Source organism: Ostrea edulis, chromosome 6, assembly GCF_947568905.1.
Source record: "Ostrea edulis chromosome 6, xbOstEdul1.1, whole genome shotgun sequence".
In the NCBI taxonomy this organism is placed as follows: domain Eukaryota; kingdom Metazoa; phylum Mollusca; class Bivalvia; order Ostreida; family Ostreidae; genus Ostrea; species Ostrea edulis.
The window spans coordinates 38,896,367-38,920,861 of record NC_079169.1 but is presented as its reverse complement, the minus strand read 5'-3'; the positions used below and the strand labels follow the sequence as shown (position 1 = coordinate 38,920,861).

The following is a 24,495-nucleotide window of genomic DNA, read 5'->3' as shown; positions in this document are numbered from 1 at the left end:
AACTAAATAGATATTTAGAAAGAGCAGGTAGTCCTTTACCAAAATTGTAAATTTGATGATCCCAAGGGTAGGGGTTTTGGTATCGGGATGGGGCCAAAATGGTCAATTATTAAATGTGTGAACAATAGACATTTTTAACATCTTCTTGATAACTATCATTCCAATTCTTTTCATATTTGATATTAAGCATCTTTGGAACAAGGGGGACATTAATTGTAAATTTCAGGATTCCTGCACCCCTGAGGCCTTAGGAGCGGGGCAAAAACTGCCCAAAATTGACCAATTTTCAAAAATCTTCTTCTCAAGAACCACACATATGTAAGTAAAACTAAATGCATGATGATAGAGATCAGGAAGGCCTCTACCAAAAATGTAAATTTCATGATCCCCAGGGTAGGGATTCTGACCCCAGGGCGGGGCCAAACTTAGAATATAGTGTTTATGTGTAAAACACATAAATAACATCTTCTTTAGTGCTTTTGATACTAAATTGAAACTAAATGGATAGAGAAGGTAGTTTTTTTACCAAAATTGTAAATTTAATGATCCCCAGAGTAAGGGTTCTGACCCCAAGGTGGGGCCAAACTTAGTATATAGTATTTATGTGTAAGTTTGCTGATACAGTATAAAATCTAAATGTATACTTAGAAATAGCAAAAAAGGATGTACAAAAAATGGTGAATAAATTCAATCAAAACCCAGGGTTATGAATTTAGGATGAGTCCAAATTAGTCATATCTTTTGATGTTTTAATGTTAATATATATACCTTATTATTTAAAGCCTAGCTTTCATCAATGAGGGCAGTGAAGTTTTAAGAACACATCTTGTTTTATACTGTTGCGGAACATTAGAATTTAGCATGGATATTCAAAACAGGAAATTTTTTCTAGATTTCATAGCCCATGGAAGTAGTGATACTTTTTCACTAGTATTCAGGTGACCGATGAGGCCTGTGGGAGCATTGATACTTTTTCACTACTATTCAGGTGACCGATGAGGCCTGTGGGCCTCTTGTTTGGTACAATGCCTATACTGGGGATATTTTTAAATTTGATATTGGTTTATTTGAATATGGCCCCCTATCCTTCCTTTTTCGACTTCATTATCTATTTTTAGCTCACCTGAGCTAAAAGTTCAAGTGAGCTTTTCTGATCACCAGTATTCCGGCGTCTGTCCATCTGTAAACTTTTAACATTTTTGACTTCTCAAAAACCACTGGGCCAATTTCAACCAAAGTTGACACAAAGCATCCTTTGGTAAAGGGAATTCTAAATTGTTAAAATAAAGGGCCAGGTCACCTTCCAAGGGGAGATAATCAAGAAAAGTAAAAATAGGGTAGGGTCATTAAAAAATCTTCTTCTCAAGAACCACTGGGCCAGAAAAGATGAAATTTATAGATAAGCTTTATTAGATAGTGCAGATTCTTAATTGTTAAAATCATGGCCCCCGGGGGTCGGATGGGGCCACAATAGGGGATCAAAGTTTTACATACAAATATATAGGAAAAATCTTTTAAAATCTTTGTTTCAAGAACCACTGAGCCAGAGAAGCTGAGATTTATATGAAAGCTTCCTGATATAGTGCAGACTCTAAATTGTTAAAATCATGGCCCCCGGGTGTAGGATGGGGCCACAAGGGGGATCAAAGTTTTACATACAAATATATAGGAAAAATCTTTAAAAATCTTCTTCTCAAGAACCACTGAGCCAGAAAAGCTGAGATTTACATGAAAGCTTTCTGATATAGTGCAATTTCAAGTGCCCCTGGGGGTCGGATGGGGCCACAAGGAGGGGATCAAAGTTTTACATACAAATATATAGGAAAATCTTTAAAAATCTTCCTCTCAAGAACCACTGAGCCAGAAAAGCTGAGATTTATATGAAAGCTTCCTGATATAATGCAGATTCAAGTTTGTAAAAATGATGGCCCCCGAGGGTCGGAAGCTTTCTGACATAATGCAGATTCTAAATTGTTAAAATCATGCGCCCCCCTGCGCCCCCCCCCCCCCCCCCCCCCCCCCCCCCCCCCCCCCCCCCCCCCCCCCCCCCCCCCGGTGGTCGGATGGGGCCACAATAGGGGATCAAAGTTTTACATACAAATATATAGGGACATTCTTTAAAAATCTTCATCTCAAGAACCACTGAGCCAGAAAAGCTGATATTTCCATGAAAAGCTTCCTAACATAGAGCAGAGTTAAGTTTGTTCAAATCATGGCCCCCTGTGGTAGGATGGGGTTCCACAATAGGGGATCAAAGTTTTACATACAAATATATAGGAAAAATCTTGAAAAATCTTCTTCTCAAGAACCACTTAACCAGAGAAACTGATATTTACATGAAAGCTTTCTGACATAGTGCAGATTCAAATTTGTTCAAATCATGGCCCCCAGGGGTAGGATGGGGCCACAAGGGGGAATCAAAGTTTTACATACAGATATATAGGAAAAAACTTTAAATATCTTCTTCTTAAGAACCATTGGGCCAAAGAAGTTCACATTTACATGAAAGCTTTCTGACATAGTGTAGATTGAAGTTTGCAAAAACCATGGCCTCCATGGGTAGGTTGGGGCCATAATAAGGACTAAGGTTTTATATGCAAGTATATATAGAAAGTCTTCTGATATGGACCAAGGTGACTCAGGTGAGCGATGTGGCCCATGGACCTCTTGTTTGTTGTGCTCTAGCTCTTAGGGAGTTTTTTTTTTTTTTACTGATTTAAGATTGTCTGATTCTCTCCCTATTCTTGGCCTTTGTACCTTAATCTGAATCCAATTTTAAATCATTGCAAAAGTTCTAACACTACATTATTTTAGGATAACTGTAACAATGATTCTAAATTGTCTATCTTTATAGGGGTGCGAATGGTCCCAAGCTTCCATACATTAGAAAATTCCCCTTTGACCTCTGAATTGAGACACACACCCCCCCCCCCCCCCCCCCTTCTTCCTCTTGTGTTTTGGTACTGACCCCTTGAAAATCTGTAATTTCCCTGTCCACGAAAATTACTAAAACCTTCCCCTTGTGTGCTGATGTTTTTTGATTGACAAACGTTGCTAGGATGTTGACCCCCACACTTGATACGTACATGTAAATATGCACAGGGTGATCTGAAGCAGGAACTTTGGTTGTTGTAATTGTAGCATTTTTTACTCCGACTCTGGTAAGTTGGAGCAGCAGACAGACAGAGTTTTAACAGCAGGTAAAACAAACATCAACCATAATTCTGAATCAACCTCACCCCATGGTTTTGTAGGGTTCTTTGTCATTTTTAATCAGAATTGTTGGTCATACTCTTTAAATCCAAGATTTCCTGACCTAGATGCTGCTTAAACCTAACATCATTCATGTATTTCAAAATTTCCAAAGTTTTTGCCGTATGTTCTTCTAAATAAATACTGCAAAAAATTATAAATGCTTTCGTTCATTGTTCAATATTGTTGATTTTTTTAAGAATTTTTCTCGGATGTTTGTAATTCACCATTACAATTGTTTGTTTTTGTGGTTCATTAGAATTGATCAACAGTTTTGCCAATTCTACATACTGACCACTGACTATTTTGTTTTTAATTAGCCGAGTTGCAACGAAGTTGAACTCGGCTATTGGTTTGGTGATGCGGGCGGGTTGGCAGGCGGTTGGGCTTCAACAATTGGTTTCCGGATGATAAATCGAAAAGTTTACAATCTAATCAAATGAAACTTTGATATATTGTTGGGTACCAGGTAAGGAAGACCCCTACTGATTTTGGAGAAAAATTGTCAAAGGTCAAGGTCACAGTGACCGAAAATAGAATGAAAAATTTGGTTTCCGGATGGTAACTCAGAAAGTTTAAATCTGAATCAAATGAAACTTTGATATATTGTTGGGTACCAGGTAAGGAAGACCCCTATTGATTTTTGAGAAAAAAGGTCAAATGTCAAGGTCACAGTGACCGAATATAGAATGAAAATTTCAGAAAAATTTGGTTTCCGGAGAATAACTTGAAAATATTTAATTTGAATCAAATAAAACTTGGTTATATTGTTGGATACCAGCAAAGCAAGGCCCCTATTGATTTTGGAGATAAAAGGTCAAAGGTCAAGGTTACAGTGACCAAAAATAGATTGAAAACTTCAGACAAATATGGTTTCTGGACAGTAACTTGAAAAGTTTAAAACTGAAATTAGTTCTTCACAATTATAAATATGCCACATCATTCCTGACTTTACAATGTATCCCATGCAACTCGGCTTATGCACCCCTGGGTGCATATATTGATTTTTTCTTGTCCAATGACATTATTGTAACTGTTGACCATATTTGGTACATCTATGCCCTGTGTACCTCGATTAGATTCCCTGGAATTCTCCATGCGGAATCCCGATGGTTCATCCCTGGGTGATACATCTAATTCTCCCTCAAATCCATTATTTGTTGATGCCTCCATTGTCGTCAGCTCTTGAACTTCAACTGGTCCTTCCACATTTTTAGCTCACCTGAGCCAAAGGCTCAAGTGAGCTTTTCTGATCAAAAATTGTCCGTTGTCTGGCGGCGGCGGCGTTGTAAACTTTTCACATTTTCATCTTCTCCAGAACCACTGGGTCAATTTCAACCAACCTTGGCACAAAGCATCCTTGGGTGAAGGGCTTTCAAATTTGTTCAAATGAAGGGCCATGCCCCCTTCAAAGGGAAGATAATCACAAAAATGCAAAATTAGGGTAGGGTCATTTAAAAATGTTCTTAAAGGACATGTCCCACGTTCGTGAATTATTTAGAAACTGAAGTAACTTTTAACACAATACATATAAAAAATGATCTCCCAGTTTTTAAAGCAAAATTTCAGGTTTAATTTAACATTTCAATCGGCTCAAATCGACTTCCTGGTTTCGAAATCTCTCCTAATGAGATAGCGGGTCACGTGATACCGTGACATCATATGCGACAATCACATCTCTCGCCGGATCAGCTTATTGTGAAGAAACCTGTTATTATTTAACTTCGTTTGATACCATGCAGTGTGGTACGGGTGGATATTTTTTTTTTTTACATCAATGACGAATTTGTTTTATTAGATATTATTCCTTTACATTAAAACTGTTCAACAAGAAAACGACGAATGGAATTTATTGATATAGCCTACTGCATACCGTGCATCATGCATACTGACATGCATGTACACATCTACATTACGTTAACATTGTTTATTTGCATTATTTATAATTTACAGTCATTCAATTGATGTTCTTCATTTATATATTTTTTAAAAATTATGCCTTGATGTGAATATTTTACTTATAATCCACGCGTCTATCGAACGAAGTAACCATGGCGAAATCAAAATAAAAAACAATTAATAAAAATAATACGTGAATTAGGTAGGGCTTTTTACATGTCTTATCAAATATATGATATATATATTTTTTAAATCATGAACGTAGCCCAGCTAGGGGTCTTTTTAAAAACAATTGAATTACAAGAACATAGCAGTTGTGGACAGGTCAATGCTATCAAAACTCTAGAACACAGGGCTTCCTCAAAATCTAAAGAATACCTGTAGGTACTGGCTGTTATTGTTATCAAAACCATGGTCTACATGCAGCTACCTGAGAAAGATGTTTTGATAACAATCACTGCTAATGATGTCTTTAGATCTGGAGGAAAGCCCTGGTATACCTGAGTTTTGATAGCATTGACTTGGGATACCACATGGATATAAATTATACAATCAGAAATCAAACAATAGCTAAAAAGCACAAATAAGTTATTGAGAACTTTTACAGCAGTAAAAAAAGAAGAGATATTTCTATTTATAATTTATCACGGCTTTATATTTATAAAGGGAGAGAGAGAGAGAGAGTTATTGAGATATTTCTATTTATAATAATTATTTATCATGGCTTTATATTTATAAAGAGAGAGAGAGTTATTGAGCTATTCATAATTTATGAGGCTTTTATATTTATAAAGAGAGAGAGAAATGTGTAAAGCTGTAGCAATAATAAAGATAGATGAAATAATATGGCATGGCAATAGTGTTGCATCATATGACAATAATTACTCATTTAGTCAATGATTGAGAGTAAGGGAGAGAGAAGGGGGGGGGGGGTTAAACTAGCTATGTGTCAGCTACTGTTTGGGATACCATCATTACACAAACACTAGGTCCACAGAAACCCTAAAGAGAGAGAGAGAGGAGGGGGTGTAGACTTCTGTCAGCTTCTGTTTGGGATACCATCGTTACACAAACACTACATCCACAGAAACCCTACAGACGGCCCATATTGAGGGGTATCATGATCATTCTTAATTTGGTTGTACATGTACACAAATCTACTTGGATTTATTCATTCTCTCGAAACATGGATATTTTACCTACTACACCAATGACACCGCGAACTTCCAGGACACCAGGAAGTGCCCGGAAACACCGGGTAATATTATATTTAGGAAATTATTTATATACGATATATAACAGTTTAATTAGAAGTTTTAAAAAGCACAGGTTTAGAAATGGGCTAAACCTGTTAGCTGCAATACATAAATATGACCAAGTTTGAAGGTTTACGGGAAATAGAAATGCGGTATGCATGTAGGTAGAAATTTTAATTTTTTTTTTTTGCACAAATCAAGACACTAAGCATAATTTTTGATAACCTGAGAAGTTTCTTGTGTATATCATAAAAATATACACAACAGTCGATCTCTAGGCCAGGTAAATTCCAGGTAAATCATTATACAAACAAAATTACCGTTTCCTGTGTTTTTATTATGTGTGGTATGGTATAGACCATTACAACTATTATTACAGATAAAATTACCGATTCCTGTGTTTTCTTGTCGCTCAGATTACAAACAACATCAGGCATGCATTGAAAGCTGGGCATTTTCACAAAATCGCCTCTTATTTAGAATCATCAACACGCAGTTTGAACTTGACACGAGCGATTTGAAAACAAACATTGTAACATTGAAAAATATTTTTATCTATGACAATAAAAATTCCAGCACATTTAAATAGTATCAATAGAAAACCACAATTATCCCGTAACTCCGGGACTTTGAACAAACAAAGAGGTACATGTACATCTAGGCCTGGCATGCATCACTTTTAAGTCGAATCTTTGCCCCTGCAAAGCCAGTCACCATCTAATTCTCAGGATCTCGGTCTAACTGAAGTTTTGAAAAGTGTTCTGAACACAACCGTCTAATATCTGTAACATCAAATTTGTGTATGATCCATGCCATCCTCCAAGCTGCATCCTTTGAGGAACTAAAATGATCAAATTGGCACCCTTTCTTCTGAATATTGGTGCAACCGCATGCCGCACAATACACCATAGTCCATTAATTGATGAGTAAATACACAGATAATGCTGTTAAAGCAGTTTTATAGATAAAATAATAGGATTATCACCTAAATCGCCACCGGCTTACTACGTGTTTTCTCATTCCAATTGTCGCATATGACGTCACAGTAATATGGCGCGTAAATCTCCGATCGAAATATGCATATTGCTGTATTTGAATTTCAACTCTCAATATCTCTGTAAATATGCTCACAACAATTTTTATTGTATTTAGTATCCTTTTCAACTATAGTATAAAGCATATTTTTCATAAAATTATGCAAGTTTTAAAATTACGGGACAAGTCCTTTAAGAACCACCGTGCCAGAGGAGCTGACATTTACATGAAAGCTTCCTGACATAGTACAGATTCAAGTTTGTTCAAATCATGGTCGCTGGGGGTAGGTTGGGGCCACATGTACAATAGCCTGGGATCAAAGTTTTACATAGAAATATATAGGGAAAATCTTTAAAAATCTTCTTGAGAACCATTGGGTCAAAGAAGTTGACATTTGCATGAAAGCTTTCTGACATAGTGCAGATTCAAGTTTGTAAAAATCATGGCCTCCAGGGGTAGGTTGGGGCCACAATAGGGACTAACGTTTTACATCAAAATATATGGAAAGTCTTCAGATACGGTCCAAGATGACTCAGGTGAGTGATGTGGTCCATGGGCCTCTTGTTATTTGTTCGTCCATTTCTCCTTTTTTCGCCCTTGTTGATCTTTCTTTTGACATGTTTTTTCTACAATTTAACTTATTTTCCATAGCTTATTCTGAATCTTATGGAAAATTAAGATTTTGTCTCGACTTTTCTATAACCTTTCTTTCGAAATAAAATGCCTCGTCATAAAAGGAAATGCTATTGTATTTGCTAACTTAATTATTTCCGGTAGGATTCTGGAATAGTGTTTCCGAAAAAATCCTCAGAAATAAAATATATTTAAGTCTGGCTTAAATAAATGGATATATAGTTAAGTCTATAAATCTTATTAAGATCAGATAAGCTGTTTCTGGCGAAGTACCTTGTAGTTGACACCATCATCTATCAGGTGTAGCCAGGACAGCAAAATTTAAGCCATGCTTATCGATACAATTATACCTATGATACATTCAAATATGTCTTTTTAATATTTTTTGACAAAACAATACGAAGAGAATGTCTTTTTAAGAAACTGAAATAATTATCTCGAAACTTATTAAATTTACATTTTAGCATATTCTTATACATGAATAACATTTACTGAATCAGCAATCCATTTGATGATTGTCACTTTAAGTATGGCTTGTTTAAATATATGTTAATAACATTTATCATATTCCTAGCTTTCTTTAATTTATGAATCATAAAGAGTGATTATTACTGGTTATGTCTTAATTAGAAAAGAAAATATATAGAAATAAATGGGAGGAAAGGAAATTGCTAGGGGGGAAGAAGGCCATTATTTTTGCAATCTAATTACTTTATCCATCTCGCATAACTCTTAGGTTTTTGTTATGTGCCAAGAAAAAAAAAGCCGCAAAAATCCAGAAGCTGATGCTAGATTGATATCTAATTAGATTGTCATGAAGAGAATAACTATAATGATTAAGAAGATGGAAAACTGTCGACATCTGAAAGGATTTTGTCGTTGTTTATGTTTAATATTATTTCTTCTCCAGTAAGATACTATGCTTGCTAGATTTTTATGCAGAAACAATAAACTTTTATACAAATTCTTTAATAAAAACCCTATTTATTCCTATAAATCTGCTGTAAAAATCCCTATATTTGCCCTATAAACTGCATAAAAAATTCCTATAATCCTATATACATGTATATATATAATATATATATATTATATAAGTTGCTTGACACCCTGAAAACAAGAAATTCATTGTGACATACTGTCCTTCATTGTCTGGTGGGGATTGCTAATTATGGCCGCGCATGAAATGCGGGAAGCCCTATGGTAATCACATTGTCTGTCCGTCCGTCTGTCCGTCAACACTTTTTTAGTGACACGATAACTCAAATAGTTTTTATCGAACAGTTTTCAAATTTTGTACAGAAATAATTTACAATAAGAGGAAGATGCCTATAGATTTTGGGGTCATGTCACTTTGTCTGTCTGTTTGTATGCCATCATCTTTCTTATTATGACTATCTATTTACCACTGTCTAAGGGAGATAATTCAATTTAAATTATGGTATGTATACTAACGGAAAAAAGAAACTGTGCATTATTTAAAAGGACTGATTCACGATTTTCCCCCAAAATCTTATTTTTCACTTTTAATGATCAAAATCTACTGTCTACATAAAAATTAAAGTTATACAATTAATTATCACAGAAGCTCATTTTAGAGAGTTCATTATTTGTTGTGTAAACAAAGATTGCGGTATGTTATTGTTTATGAAATTTTCAAACAAAATGGATATCAATCTAAGTTCATTTTAACTTTCACATTTCAAGCATTCTTCAGGTAAAATATGTCATCTAAAAGTTAAAATGTGCGACTATGCAAAATTAAAATGCTTTATATTACAAAATTAATATTTCACTTGTTTGTTTGTTTACATATAAAGACTCGAGTCTTTGTTTACATAACACATATTTAAGGAGGTATGCTACACCGAAGAAATTTGATGTAGATGAAAAGTGGAGGATATGTAAAACAATATTTTGAAGTTGAAAATTTTCAAATTTACTTTATTTTGTCAAAAAATACAGTTTGAGTAGAAGGTAATCTGGAAAAAATTAAAACCCCTGCTGGATTCGATCCTGTGACCTACAGTTCAGCAGTCAACGTGTTAACCTACTGAGCTACTTGGCTACGTATTTAAATGGAAAAGGAAAAGTCAAATATTGCTGACATCGATTTTGTCATCCATGTTTTTAAAGGAAGTCAGCCATTATGACGATGTAGAGTACTACCTTAAGGCTAAAATATAGCTTTTATTCTTGCATTCAAAAAGTTAAAATTTTGGTTGTCAACATTAAATGAGTTATACTTTTAATATTTAACATCAATAATAAAAAATATTTTGTTCAAAAATTATGAACCAGTCGGATGAGTCCCTTTAATATATGGGGAGAAAAAATAACAATGAACAAATTTTATTTTTTGTAATACTGTTAACAATTGCATTCGTTACAACATTTCATAATCCATTAATGTTAACGTCGAATAACGTCAATTTCAGCACACTCAAAAGACACTGGTATTCGAACTTGAATTAACAAAGTTAATAACACGTGTGACCACCATTTGCATTCACGCATGCTTGACAACAGCGCCTCAGTGATGCCACTAAAGTGTTCAGAAATGCTTGAGAGATGTTGTTCCAGATGTTGGTTAAAGCCTGGCCTAAATCAGCCAATGTCACTGGCTGATTTGGTAAACAGCATAGACGTCTCCATTTCATCCCAGACAGGCTCGATCGGCGATAAATCGGGGGAAACAGCTGGCCAAGGCAAGACACCAACATTCTGTTGAAGAAAAAAGTCCTTAACTACACGTGCAACATGTGGCCTTGCGTTGTCTTCCCGCAGAGTGATGTGATTTTGCTGTCTCTGTATGAAGGGTATCACAAGGCGCTGAATAATTTCATCTCGATAGCGTACGCCGGTGAGATTTCCATTGACAATTTGTTGAGGGGTCATTCCACGTGCTGTTATTCCACCCCACACCATAATGCTACCTCCACCGAATTGTCGACGTTTCTTCCCGCAGAGTGATGTGATTTTGCTGTCTCTGTATGAAGGGTATCACAAGGCGCTGAATAATTTCATCTCGATAGCGTACGCCGGTGAGATTTCCATTGACAATTTGTTGAGGGGTCATTCCACGTGCTGTTATTCCACCCCACACCATAATGCTACCTCCACCGAATTGTCGACGTTGCACAACACAAACGTCCTGGTACCGCTCCCCAACGCGACGATACACTCTACAACGGCCGTCACTGCTATCCAAATGAAATCTGGATTCATCAGTGAACAGAATATCGGCCCAGTCCTGTATTCTGAATCGCAGATGTCATCTGCACCACGCTAGTCTAGTGATACGATGACGTTGAAGCAGTATTAAGCGCACTGCTGGAGGTCTTGGTCTGATGTTGTGCTCTTGCAGACTATTACGCAGTTATTGGACTGATTGGTCGAAGTCCAGGAATGCTACGAGCAGTCAAACTTGCTGTCTGAAAACGATTTCTCAGGTGCACAAGTCTAATGTGGTTGTCCTGTCGACGCGACGTCACACGAGGACGCCCAGAACGTGGTAGATCCCGAGTGTTACCAGATTGTTGGAAACGTCTCCATAATGACTGGATGGTGTTCCGATGAACTCCAAAGTGTCTTACTATGATATTTTGTGCCATTCCAGCTTGAAGCATCCCAACAGCACAATTACGTTGGTTTTCGCTGAGTCGTGGCATGACAGAAGGGTAAATTTTGTCAACACTAAAGTCCTTTCCTTAATGAATAGTGTCCAAACAAACCTTTTACACTTCTTACTCTAAACAGTATTGGCCAGTAAAACTCATGCGTATGAACACTTCAATAAAAACGTGTTCACTAACCATGAAAAAGTCCGTGCATCTGAGTCGGGTACTATATCCAATATTGTTCAAAAACATCACCTTTATCAATTGTTTAGATTTTATAAATGTAAACAATAAATATAGAAAAATTATACTAAATTTTATAATGCTCAGTTTCTTTTTTCAGCTAGTATATACAGTGGAGCCTCGTTAATCCGGATACTTTGGTTCCCAGCAAAATCGTCCAGATAAATGAAGCGTCCGGATAATTGAATCGCATATTTTCTAGCTTTGCATAAGTAACCAATATGTGCCTACTTTATTGATGCATAGTGAATTAAACACATTCTATCATTGGATTTAACCATTTGCATTAGTAAATAAATTATGATAATTAATGTTAACATTTACATGTATTTCAAAGCACTAAAATTGTAAGTGTTCAGTGCCTGTGCCTACATTGTACATACATATGATCCCTACAAATAAATATACAAAACTGTGTACCGTATGCACTAAAACAAATAATGAATCACTTTATGTAACTATAAGTAAATAAATCATTAGTAACTAACATAATCATTTACACTTCAAACATTTCATCACACTTTTACTTCTTAAAGAGGCCGGTAATTTCCATCTGTCACGATTCACGGGTTCGGCGGTCTGTTAAAACAATCTTCGTCGTCCAAAGTTGATATAAGAATTTCGTGATTATCATGTCAGTTGACAACATTCTTTAACCAAAATTCAATCTGCCAGACTTTATATTTCTTATTCTATAATTATCCAAGACAATATCGGGAGAACAAAATCATTTAAGCTCGTAATATCAAGACCTACTACTGCTTTGATCTAGTCACGTGCACCTATTATTTTCATGATGCGATAATAATGGAACAAAACTCGGGTGAAACTAACATTACAGGTACATACAGAATTTAATTGTCATTTTCCTTAAAATGGTAATTTTCTCACTTTTACCCAGAGTTTAAAAATTTGAAAGCAATAAAGCTCTACAACATCGTAACAAGAATCAATCGTACACAGGTACATTCTACATGCATGACATTCTAAACGTTAAAAACTTATACTACATATACATGTGCATGAACATGAACATACATGTATATTTCACGCCAATCAACAGTATAAAATCCAGAATCTAGAAGTATAATCTACACTCTTTAGATTTGAATAAGCCGATATCAATTTACGAATCAGTATACAACTGATATGTGTAGCAGTTAAAAAAATATCATTACGGCATGATGTTTAATTTATTAATACTATTAGGGTATTGATCAAGACTATAAAATAATATGCTACAGATTTATTTACAAAATTCAACACTACACGCAATACAGATCTTATGTGCGAAAATTGGCAATACAATGTCTCGATCGGCACATGCTATCTAACGGACTTATCATCACACACCACCTAATTGGAGGGAGGTGTTGACAGGGTACAGGTAATCGCTTCAATTAGACAGTTTGGCTTGTTTTTTTTAATAATTTACACCTTGCTAAAATTGTCCGACACAGACCTTCCCTAAACAAAATTACCGTCGGGATTAACGGTACAATTTTCAATGCATTATAATGTTTTGTAGTAAAAAGTGACCGTCCGGATCCAGAATGCGAATTTCCGGATTAATGATGCAAAATAATGTATAAAAATTCTGTACCCTAGAAAAATCATCCGGAAGGTGAAGCGTCCGGATTAATGGCGTCCGGATTACCGAGGCTCCACTGTATAGTATTAATTGATATAGAAAATTTACAAAAAATAACTCTACAACATTGTGTATGTGTATATTTTGGTTTTTTTAATGTGATATAAAAAATGCTTGATGTTACATGTATATTAATGAAACACGTCGTTCCCAGTCAACAACTCTCGATCGGGATCGGAATACAAAATAAAATTTCTTATAATTATCCAGTTGCAAAGTGAAACTGTTTCATTATAATCATTGAATTGTGTACTAATTGCACGTTACACCTTAGAGAACTGTTCCTTTTTATTCTGCCTCTGTGCAGATAGTCAACCAATTCAATAATCAACACTGTCAAAGTGGGTCACTTTATTAAGTGAATGATTGAACGTGCATGTGGTAAGAGACTGAAAATAATGAAAAAACAAACTTACGAAAAGTTCATACAGTTAAATGATAAACAATGAATCTAACTTTAAGCAAGACATCAATTGTAGACAAATAGGACAGACTTGAAAAGGTAACAATTTAGTAGGTCAAATACATGTACAAGTCAAAATTCTGAAATTAAAATTGAAGCAGAAACTGGCTTAAGCTATCACAAGAATATTATATGCACTATTGAGCTGCATGCACAATATACCTTAATTGACTGAGGATAATTATAGAATTTACACTCATAATAAAACTTTACAATGGCTTTATAACCCATTTAATATACATCAAGATATGATAAACCTATCCTAGTATGAAATGAACTGTAGCACTGAATTTACTAAAAATGACTCGATACATGGCAATAATTTAAGACATGGACATGTGCCAAAAATTAAGTCTGTCCAAACAGTCATAATATGTGAACATGTTATAGAGACTACTTTAGGAAAATACATGTGAATGCTTAGTTTTACTTACATATGGTGCAGGAGTGTATACCCACAAGGCACATGCAATGCTTGGAACAAGCAGAAACTACAAAAACATCAGCCAAAATGGCCTCCTATCATGTAAACAAAATAAAAAATGAACCAGAGAGAATTACACACCCGGAACAATGTACAAAGGGGGGTAACTCTAACAAACAAAATTGTGTAACACTTCACTTTTAATAAAGAAGGTCACAAAATGAGTGTACCTTATTCATTATTGTTACCGAACTTTCGTCGGTAAAATCTCGATATGGCGTGTTGACGGTAAGGTCCACATTTTCTACACGTGTGAGTATTTTGATATTTGCTTATGATTTTTTTTAGCGCATACATGGTATATGTCTCTGCTAGGAATAATGGAAACTGTCTCACCTACGTATGTAAAGACATGTTCTATACATTTCTATTTTTAAAATTGTAGAACACTTCTATCAAGTGTGTTTGAAAACACTTATACCCCTGATGTCAGAATTTCCTTTTCCTAGACATCTATAATATGTCAAATTCATAATCCTTTTCAAATAGTATGTACCACGTACATTTCATACCAGTTATTGTGTTTGAGTGGATGAGTGTGTGCCAAATAGAAGTAATTTAAATTTGCATCAGTCTCTCATAAATATGCTTCATGATTCCCTTTTCACAAATTTGCATTCCAATGCATATTTGAATATTATTAATTCTAACATATACACCAGCCCCAAACATTGCTACATCAAATACAGATGTGACTTTCCTCTAATAACCCTCAGCGGGCCCTTGCTGACTGTGTCAGTTTTCTAGTAAACAATATGTATTTAGGGGACAGTGGATATATATGTTCTTTGCAAAGAGAGCTTTGAAGTAAGATAACATAGCTGTAGCAAAATTTTTTGGTATAGCCACAGGAGGGGGTGGGTATATAATTAGAATTTGATATTTTCCATTGAGAAAATGTATAGTGGCTAAAATAGATGAGTGATGGGTGTCTTGTTCTTTAAATGAGTTTATGAAATAGTGTGAGCTGTACAGTTTGTTAATAAGCCTGTTTTCAACAGATTTCAGGTGGGACGATCACATGTAAAAACCGTTGCAGAGACCAGAAAGTTGGAGATGGAAAGGTTTCTTCAAGAACTGTGGAGAAAAGCACCAGAAGTTTGTGAGGTATGTATTTTACGCATTGTCACAAGCCACAGTTCAAATGTATGCTCCTCTCCCCTTTCACCCATAACTATATTCTATAAAATATAGAATATAGAATATGACATGGGGAGGTGTTCGGAGACATTTGTGTTGGCATCCCAACACAGTTATAGCTCGTTCTTATTATTCCTCTTCTTTAGTGAGAAATTTGTCTGACCGATATTGTGAAAGTGCTTCGACCAATCAACTTCAAACTTTGTGAGCTGATAGGGGGTCATTAGGAGGGGTGCAATCAACTTTTCAAATTTTCAAAATGGCTGCTGTTTCAAGATGGCGGCCAAAAAACGTCAAAAAATCAAGGTTGTCGGATTTCAACCAAATTCTATTTCTAGGGTAACTTAGTGACCCCGAGTCTATTTCCACCATCAAAATTTTTTTTTGAGCCGCCATTTTCATAATGGCCGCCATATACCGAAATCTTTTGAAGTGTTAAAATCTCTACAACATTGGGCTTCTGGGGTAAATAGAGGGTCCACAATTCATTTCTAGCATCAGTATTTCCTTCCAATCAATTTCAAATCTTTCAAAATGGCCGCCATTGAAGAAAATGGCGGCCAAACATCAAGTCCGTCGGATTTCAACCAAATTTAGTTTCTAGAGTTCTTTGAGGATCCTGAGTGCATATCTGGCATCAAGAACCATTTCTGACATGAGGAGGTGTTCGGAGACATTCGTGTTGGCATCCCAACACAGTTATAGTTCGTTATTATTTTCTTCTTATTATTATTATGTCTCCGAACACAAAGTGTCGGAGACATATTGTTTTTGCTCCGTTTCTTATTATGTCTCCGAACACAAAGTGTCGGAGACATATTGTTTTTGCTCCGTTTCTTATTATTCTTATTTTTTCTTCTTCTTTTTATTCCTCTTCTTTCCAGAGAAATTTGTCCGCTCGATTTTATGAAAGTGTTTCGACAGATCCACTTCAAACTTTGTGAGCTGATAGGGGGTCATGAGGAGGGGTGCAATCAACTTTCCAAATTTTCAAAATGGCCGTCGTTTCAAAATGGCGGCCAAAAAACGTCAAAAAATAAAGGTTGTCGGATTTCAACCAGATTTTATTTCTAGGGTAATTTAGTGACCCCGAGTTCATTCCCACCCTCAAAAAAAATATTTGAGCCGCCATTTTCAAAATGGCCGCCATATACCAAAATATTTGAAAATGTTAAAATCCCTATAACATTTGGTTTCTGGGGTAATTGGAGGGTCCACAGTTCATTTCTAGCATCAGTATTTCCTTCCAATCTATTTTCAAATGTTTCAAAATGGCCGCCATTGAAGAAAATGGCGGCCAAAACCAAACTTAGCTTCTAGGTTTTTTTTTTTAGGATCACGTGTGCATATCTGGCATCAAAAACCATTTCTGACATGGGGAGGTGTTCGGAGACATTTGTGTTGGCATCCCAACACAGTTATAGCTCGTTATTATTATTTTCTTCTTATTCTTATTATTCCTCTTCTTTAGTGAGAAATTTGTCCGACCGATTTTGTGAAAGTGCTTCAACAGATCCACTTCAAACTTTGTGAGCTGATAGGGGGTCACTAGGAGGGGTGCATTCAACTTTTCAAATTTTCAAAATGGCCGCCGTTTCAAGATGGCGGCCTAAAAACGTCAAAAACTCAAGGTTGTCGGATTTCAACCAAATTCCATTTCTAGGGTAATTTAGTGACCCCAAGTCCATTTCCACCATCAATTTTTTTTTTGAGCCGCCATTTTCAAAATGGCCGCCATATATCGAAATATTTGAAAGTGTTAAAATCTCAACAACATTTGGGTTCTGGGGTAAATGGAGGGTCCACAATTCATTTCTAGCATCAGTATTTCCTTCCAATCAATTTTCAAATGTTTCAAAATGGTCGCCATTGAAGAAAATGGCGGCCAAAAAATCAAGTCCGTCGGATTTCAACCAAATTTAGTTTCTAGGGTTATTTGAGAATCCTGATCTGGCATCAAAAATCATTTCTGACAAGGGGAGGTGTTCGGAGACATTTGTGTTGGCATCCCAACACAGTTATAGCTCATTCTTATTATTCCTCTTCTTTAGTGAGAAATTTGTCCGACCGATTTTGTGAAAGTGCTTCAACAGATCCACTTCAAACTTTGTGAGTTGATAGGGGGTCACTAGGAGGGGTGCATTCAACTTTTCAAATTTTCAAAATGACCGCCGTTTCAAGATGGCGGCCTAAAAACGTCAAAAACTCAAGGTTGTCGGATTTCAACGAAATTCCATTTCTAGGGTAATTTAGTGACCCCATTAGTCCATATCCACCATCAAATTTTTTTTGAGCCGCCATTTTCAAAATGGCCGCCATATACTGAAATATTTCAAAGTGTTAAAATCTCTACAACATTTGGGTTCTGGGGGTAAATTGAGGGTCCAGAATTCATTTCTAGCATCAGTATTTTTCAAATCTTTCAAAATGGCCGCCATATACCGAAATCTTTGAAAGTGTTAAAATCTCTACATCATTTGGGTTTTGGGGTAAATTGAGGGTCCACAATTCATTTCTAGCTTCAGTATTTCCTTCCAATCTATTTTGAAATGTTTCAAAATGGCCGCCATTGACGAAAATGGCGGCCAAAAATCAACTCCGTCGGATTTCAACCAAATTTAGTTTCTAGGGTTTTTTGAGGATCCTGAGTCCATTTCTGGCATCAAAAACCATTTCTAACATGGGGAGGTGTTCGGAGACATTTGTGTTGGCATCCCAACACAGTTATAGCTCGTTATTATTCTTCTTATTCTTCTTCTTCAACCAAATTTTGTCCAGGCCCTAACTAGAGAACCCTTTGACTTTAAGACTTCAAACTTGGAACATAAGGAGATGGTATGGAGGAGGGGTGTCCGCCTCCAAAACTTTTGACCTTGACCCACTTATAAAGTCAATGTCAATCTTTTACGTCAACATATAGTCCAGGCCAATAGCTGAGAACCCTTTGACATTACGATTTAAAACTTGGAATGTGGCAAGAGGTCATAGATACAAGGTGCACTGCACCAAAATTTTTTACCTTGACCCCTTTCTTAATTCAAGGTCAAATTAAGAAAAACATGAATATACCATAACTTTAGAACCCTTTGACATTAAGACTTCAAGCTTAGAATATGAGAAGAGGGAAAGGGGGAATTCCACCAAAATTTTTGACCTTGACCCATTTATAAAGTCAAGGTCAATTTTTATGTCAAAATATAGTCCAGACCAAAAGCTGACTTGACAACCGTTTGACATTAAAACTTCAAACTTGGAATATGGAGAGATGATATGGAAGAGTGCACCAAAATTCTTGACCTTGACCCCTTTCCTCATTTAAGGTCAAATTAAGAAAAACATGAATTGACCATAACTTGAACGCTTTGACATTAAGACTTCAAACTTAGAATATGGAAAGGGGGAATTCCACCAAATATTTTTTTACCTTGACCCAATTATAAAGTCAAGGTCAATTTTTAGCTCACCTGAACCGAAGGTTCAAGTGAGCTTTTCTGATCACATTTTGTCCGTCCGTCTGTCTGTCCGTCTGAAAACTTTTCACATTTTCGACTTCTTCTCCAGAACCACTGGGCCAATTTCAACCAAACTTGCCCAAAAGCATCCTTGGGTGAAGGGCTTTCAAGTTTGTTCAAATGAAGGGCCATGTCCCTTTCAAAGGGGAGATAATCACAAAAATGCAAAAATAGGGTGGGGTCATTTAAAAATCTTCTCAAGAACTTCTGGGCCAGAAGAGCTGAAATTTACCTGAAAGCTTCCTGACATATTGCAAATTCAAGTTTGTTCAAATCATGGCCCCCTGGGGTAGGATGGGGCCACAAGGGAGGATCAAAGTTTTACATACAAATATATAGGGAAAAACTTTAAAAATCTTCTTCTCAAGAACCACTAAGCCAGAAAAGCTGAGATTTGCATGAAAGCTTCCTGACATAATGCAGATTCAAGTTTGTTCAGATCATGGGCCCCGAGGGTTGGATGGGGCCACAATAGGGGATCAAAGTTTTACATACAAATATATAGGCGTCGGTGGTCGAGTAGTTAGGCCATCAGACTCTCGACCAAAAGGTTGTGGGTTCGAGTCCTGGCCGCGGCAGGGCTGACGTTGTGTACTTGGGAAAGGCACTTTACATGAATTTCCTCACTCCACCCAAGTGTAAAAGGGGTACCTGGCTATAGACAGTGAAAGATATTGTTAGAGTATTAGTGCTCTAGCGCTTGTAATGGCAGCTTGCACTGTATGCTTCCTAGGAGGCTGAGAAAGTTCTAGATTGATATAAGGTCTGCCGGGGTAATAATGTACATTGATTATTGTAAAGCGCTTTGAGCAGCATACGCTGGAAAAGGGGCTATATAAAACCAATCATTATTATTATTATTATATGAAAAATCTTCTTCTCAAGAACCACTGAGCTAGAAAAGCTGATTTTTACATGAAAACTTTCTGACATAGTGCAGATTCAAGTTTGTTCAAATTATGGCCCCCGGGGGTAGGATGGGGCCACAAGGGGGATCAAAGTTTTACATACAAATATATAGTTAAAATCTTCTTCTCAATAACCACTCAGTCAGAAAAGCTGATATTTACAAGAAAACTTTCTGACATAGTGCAGATTCAAGTTTGTTCAAATCATGGCCCCCGGGGGGTAGGATGGGGCCACAAGTGGGGGGAGGTTCAAAGTTTTACATAAAATATAGGGAAAATCTTTAAAAATCTTCTTCTCAAGAACCATTGTGCCAAAGAAGTTGACATTTAATGAAAGCTTTCTGACGTAGTGTAGATTCAAGTTTGCAAAAATCATGGCCTCCAGGGGTAGTTGGGGCCATAATAGGGACTAAGGTTTTACATGCAAATATATATGGAAAGTCTTCAGATATGGGCCAAGGTGACTCAGGTGTACGATGTGGCCCATGGGCCTCTTGTTAGACCTTGTTGATGTCAATATATAGTCCAGACCAAAAGCTGACTTGACAACCGTTTGACATTAAAACTTCAAACTTGGAATATGGAGAGATGATATGGAAGAGTGCACCAAAATGTTTGACCTTGACCCCTTCATTCAAGGTCAAATTAAGAAAAACTTGAATTGACCATAACTTTAGAACGCTTTGACTTTAAGACTTTAAACTTAGAATGTGAGAAGGGGGAATGAGGAAAGGGGGAATTCTGCCAAAATTTTTGACCTTGCTCATTTATAAAGTCAAGGTCAATTTTTTATGCCAAAATATAGTCCAGGCCAAAAGCTAACTTGACAATTGTTTGACATTAAAACTTTAAACTTGGAATAATGAGAGGATATATGGAAGAGGGGTGCACACCAAAAACATTTTTGACTTTCATCCACTTACAGTGTCAAGGTCACTCTTTTACATCAAGATTATAACCTGAGAACTATTTGACATTAGGATTTCAAACTTACAACATGGAAAGCAGACATTAAGACAAGATGTACTGTACCAACATTTTTGACCTTGACCCATTTCTTCATTCAATGTCATGTTTAAAAAAAACTTGATGATTTTATAACTAAGATTTGTTTGACATCAAAACTGCAAACTAGTAATATGGATAGGCAACATTTTTTACCTTATAATAATGAATAATAACTAGTAATCCTAATTGTTCGCGAACAATTCGAGGGCTTTCCACCTACAATGATATAAAAAAAGAAATTTAAGAATATTTAAGATTATGTACGAAACTCAACACGACCTTGAAAATTTAATTAATAATTTTCACGATGACCTTGACCTCATTTTGAAGGTCAAAGCTCATCGCACTTAATACAAGTGATCCCATGTCCCTATCTATATTAATATAAAAGCTATAAGCTTAAAAAATGTTAATCAAGACATTCAGGGGCAATAATTTGTTTAGGGGTTTTCGGTTACTTTCGGTTAGCTTCTCAATGCTAAAAATACTTTGAAAGACCTTGAAAGTGGGGAAAAAATAATTTTGATGATGACTTTGACCTTGACCTCATTTTGAAGGTCAAAGGTCATAGGTCTTAATGCAAGTGGTCCCATGTCCCTATCTATATTAATATAAAAGTAATAGGCTTAGATAATGATATTTTCAGGGGCAATAACTATGCTTAAAGGTTTTCGTATCCCTTTGATTAATTTTTCTTTGCAAGAGGGTTTTACTGTGAATTCATTAGCGAAGGTTTCGTTTCTCTATGACATTCCATTAAGTAGGAGTAGCGATAACAAGGTTTTCGACGCGAGTCTCCGAAATTGACAGGAGGGTCAAAGTTCAAAGTTGTAATGCATAATATCAAAACCAATCAAGAAGTCAATACTTGCCCATATAATATTTCAACGCTATCTTAAGCAGGAAAGAGAGTATAAAAAGTGCTATTTTTTCCTCTTTTCTGATGACTTTGACCTTGACCTAATTTTCAAGGTCAAAGGTCACCGATCCTATTCCAGTTAGTCCCATGTCTCTACGACAAACCGTTCTCAAGTTCGACATGTTTTACGAATAAATCACAAAACATAAAGAGGCATTAACTCCCTTTAGGGGACACCGAATCCCTTCATTTTAAATTCTTCGCTTCAACTAATTACCCTCTATGTTTTAGAAAAGGTTTCATCTTCCTATCATTTACGGTTAAAAAGTAGAAGCGATAACAATGATTTCTGCGAAAGGTCCAATAACTCCGTAAGGGGTCAAAGTTCAATTACGTTGGGTGAACTGTATTCGTTTCTCAAGAAGTACTATATGATGGACTATAAAGTTTTTCGATAAGTCTAAAGACGAAAAAAAATTGACGGCAGGAAAATAATAATAATAAACAGAACAATAACAATAGGACTTTCCACAGAAAGGTGGAAAGCCCTAATAATACCATACTTATATAGCACCCTTTTCATACACTATGTATGCTCAAAGGTGCTTTACAATACATATATACCTTACAAGGGAATGTTATACACATAATACATAGAAAATAAATAAAACATTAAAAGCTGTATATATACCTATCCTCATTGTACATATAAAACATGAAAACACTAGATACCATAAATCTGCTAGATAAGAATAAACATATGCATCAGTTTGACCGACTTACATTGTTAAGGTCACTCTTTTACATCAAAGTATAGTCCAGACCATAACCTGAGAACCCTTTGAAATTAGGTTTTCAAACTTACAACATGGAAGGCAGATTTAAGACAAGATGTACTGTACCAAATTTTTTTACCTTGACCCATTCCTTGGAAAGCAGACATTAAGACGCTTGCACTCATTGTTGCCCCGTTTATTAGACAATCAAACTTTGAAGGGGAGACATCTGGGTTTTTTTGTAAAAAACAATACCCACTAGTTTGTTTTAAAATAATACATAATTTCATGAATGACAAGAGAAGTACTATAAGTGTAAGAAAGTAATAATTATGCAAATGTGATCGACACTCAAATGAAATTTTGATGGTGAATTTTCTATGAAATTGGCACGTTAGATTGTTTACAAACCTGACATGTGCTCAGTGCCTCTCGAACTGGTGACCTCCGAGTTCAATGCACATCGGAGATTATGAGCAGGAATTACTGACAGGATGACAATGATTCATGAATCGACATTTTCTGCTGATTTGACGGGTGTATTGCTTCAGATTCACTCTGATTCTATGAAGTCAGATATATTCATCACAAATATGCTAAATATTTGTTCTTTCACATTTCAATTTAGCTTGTATTGCTTTAAAAAAAACACTCTATGTAAGCATTTTCACAGGCGTATTGTGTACCGTTTGCGGTACTCTTGTTCACAATAGTGTCCTAAACATATGACTTTCAGATTAAGCAAGGTGAGTTCTGTGGTCTATTTGCCTTTTGTTTACTATATACATACTACATGTAGTTAATACATAAAAACACTGATAAACATTTTGGTTTTTTATTGGATTCTTTTCAGAGTGACGTTGTGTATACATTTTTTCACCCTCTGTTGAGAGATGAACAGGAGGCACAGAAAACCAGTCTGAATGTAAACAAACTGAGAGGTAATTGTATCCATTTCAAGAAAAGGTGATGAAATCGGAAGCAGCTAAGTCAATCACTGATAATCAATGCATTAATTAGTATAAGGTGATGAAATCGGAAGCAGCTAAGTCAATCACTGATAATCAATGCATTAATTAGTATGCATATACCTTGATTTTGAACACTTGTCCCATAAGGTATATAGTCAAATCACATCATTACATATAAACACAGTGATTCGAGATCAATACAAATTGGTTTCTTTTTATAAACACAGTGATTCGAGATCAATACAAATTGGTTTCTTTTTATAAACACAATGATTCAAGATCAATACAAATTGGTTTCTTTCTATAAACACAGTGATTCGAGATCAATACAAATTGGTTTCTTTTTATAAACACAGTGATTCGAGATCAATACAAATTGGTTTCTTTTTATAAACACAGTGATTCGAGATCAATACAAACTGGTTTGTTTTTAAAAAAACACGGAAAGATATTATTTTCACTCTTTCAATAACTATTACCACAATAAAGTTTCCTTATTGATATAAAAAAAAAAAAAAATTTTTTTAAATTTGTAATATTTATTCAACTATCACATTTTATATCGGATAAATATATATCACATATACATCTACATACATATATACACATCTACCTATATACACATATACATGCATATACATATGTGTACACATATAAATATACATATACATATCCCATACATGTACTTACAATCCAACCCACACACACATAGACATATATACACACATTAAGCAGTCATGTCCATATGATTCAACCAGTTGCCAAGTACACATTATTGAAAAATGAAC

At 35.7% G+C, this 24,495-nt stretch overlaps 1 protein-coding gene and 1 long non-coding RNA gene across 5 annotated transcripts in view; one reads left to right on the top strand and one right to left on the bottom strand.

The window, feature by feature from the left end:
- The window catches only part of LOC125682956 (phosphatidylinositol 4-phosphate 3-kinase C2 domain-containing subunit alpha-like), a 372,533-nt gene that overhangs the window by 330,111 nt on the left and 17,927 nt on the right, over nucleotides 1-24,495 (top strand). For all 4 annotated transcript variants that reach the window (XR_007372745.2, XM_048923599.2, XM_048923598.2 and 1 more), the window contains 2 exons: nucleotides 15,535-15,640; nucleotides 23,590-23,677. Coding sequence is in view for 3 of the 4 variants with exons in the window: in XM_048923599.2 (XP_048779556.2) it covers nucleotides 15,535-15,640; nucleotides 23,590-23,677 (194 nt within the window). In the remaining variant the exon portion in view is untranslated. The remainder of the gene's footprint in view (nucleotides 1-15,534; nucleotides 15,641-23,589; nucleotides 23,678-24,495) is intronic.
- On the bottom strand, nucleotides 13,659-14,755 carry LOC125682977 (uncharacterized). Its single transcript, XR_007372751.2, has 2 exons — nucleotides 14,484-14,755; nucleotides 13,659-13,975 (listed from the first exon to the last, which is right to left on the bottom strand). It is a non-coding gene; the product is annotated as an uncharacterized LOC125682977 (long non-coding RNA).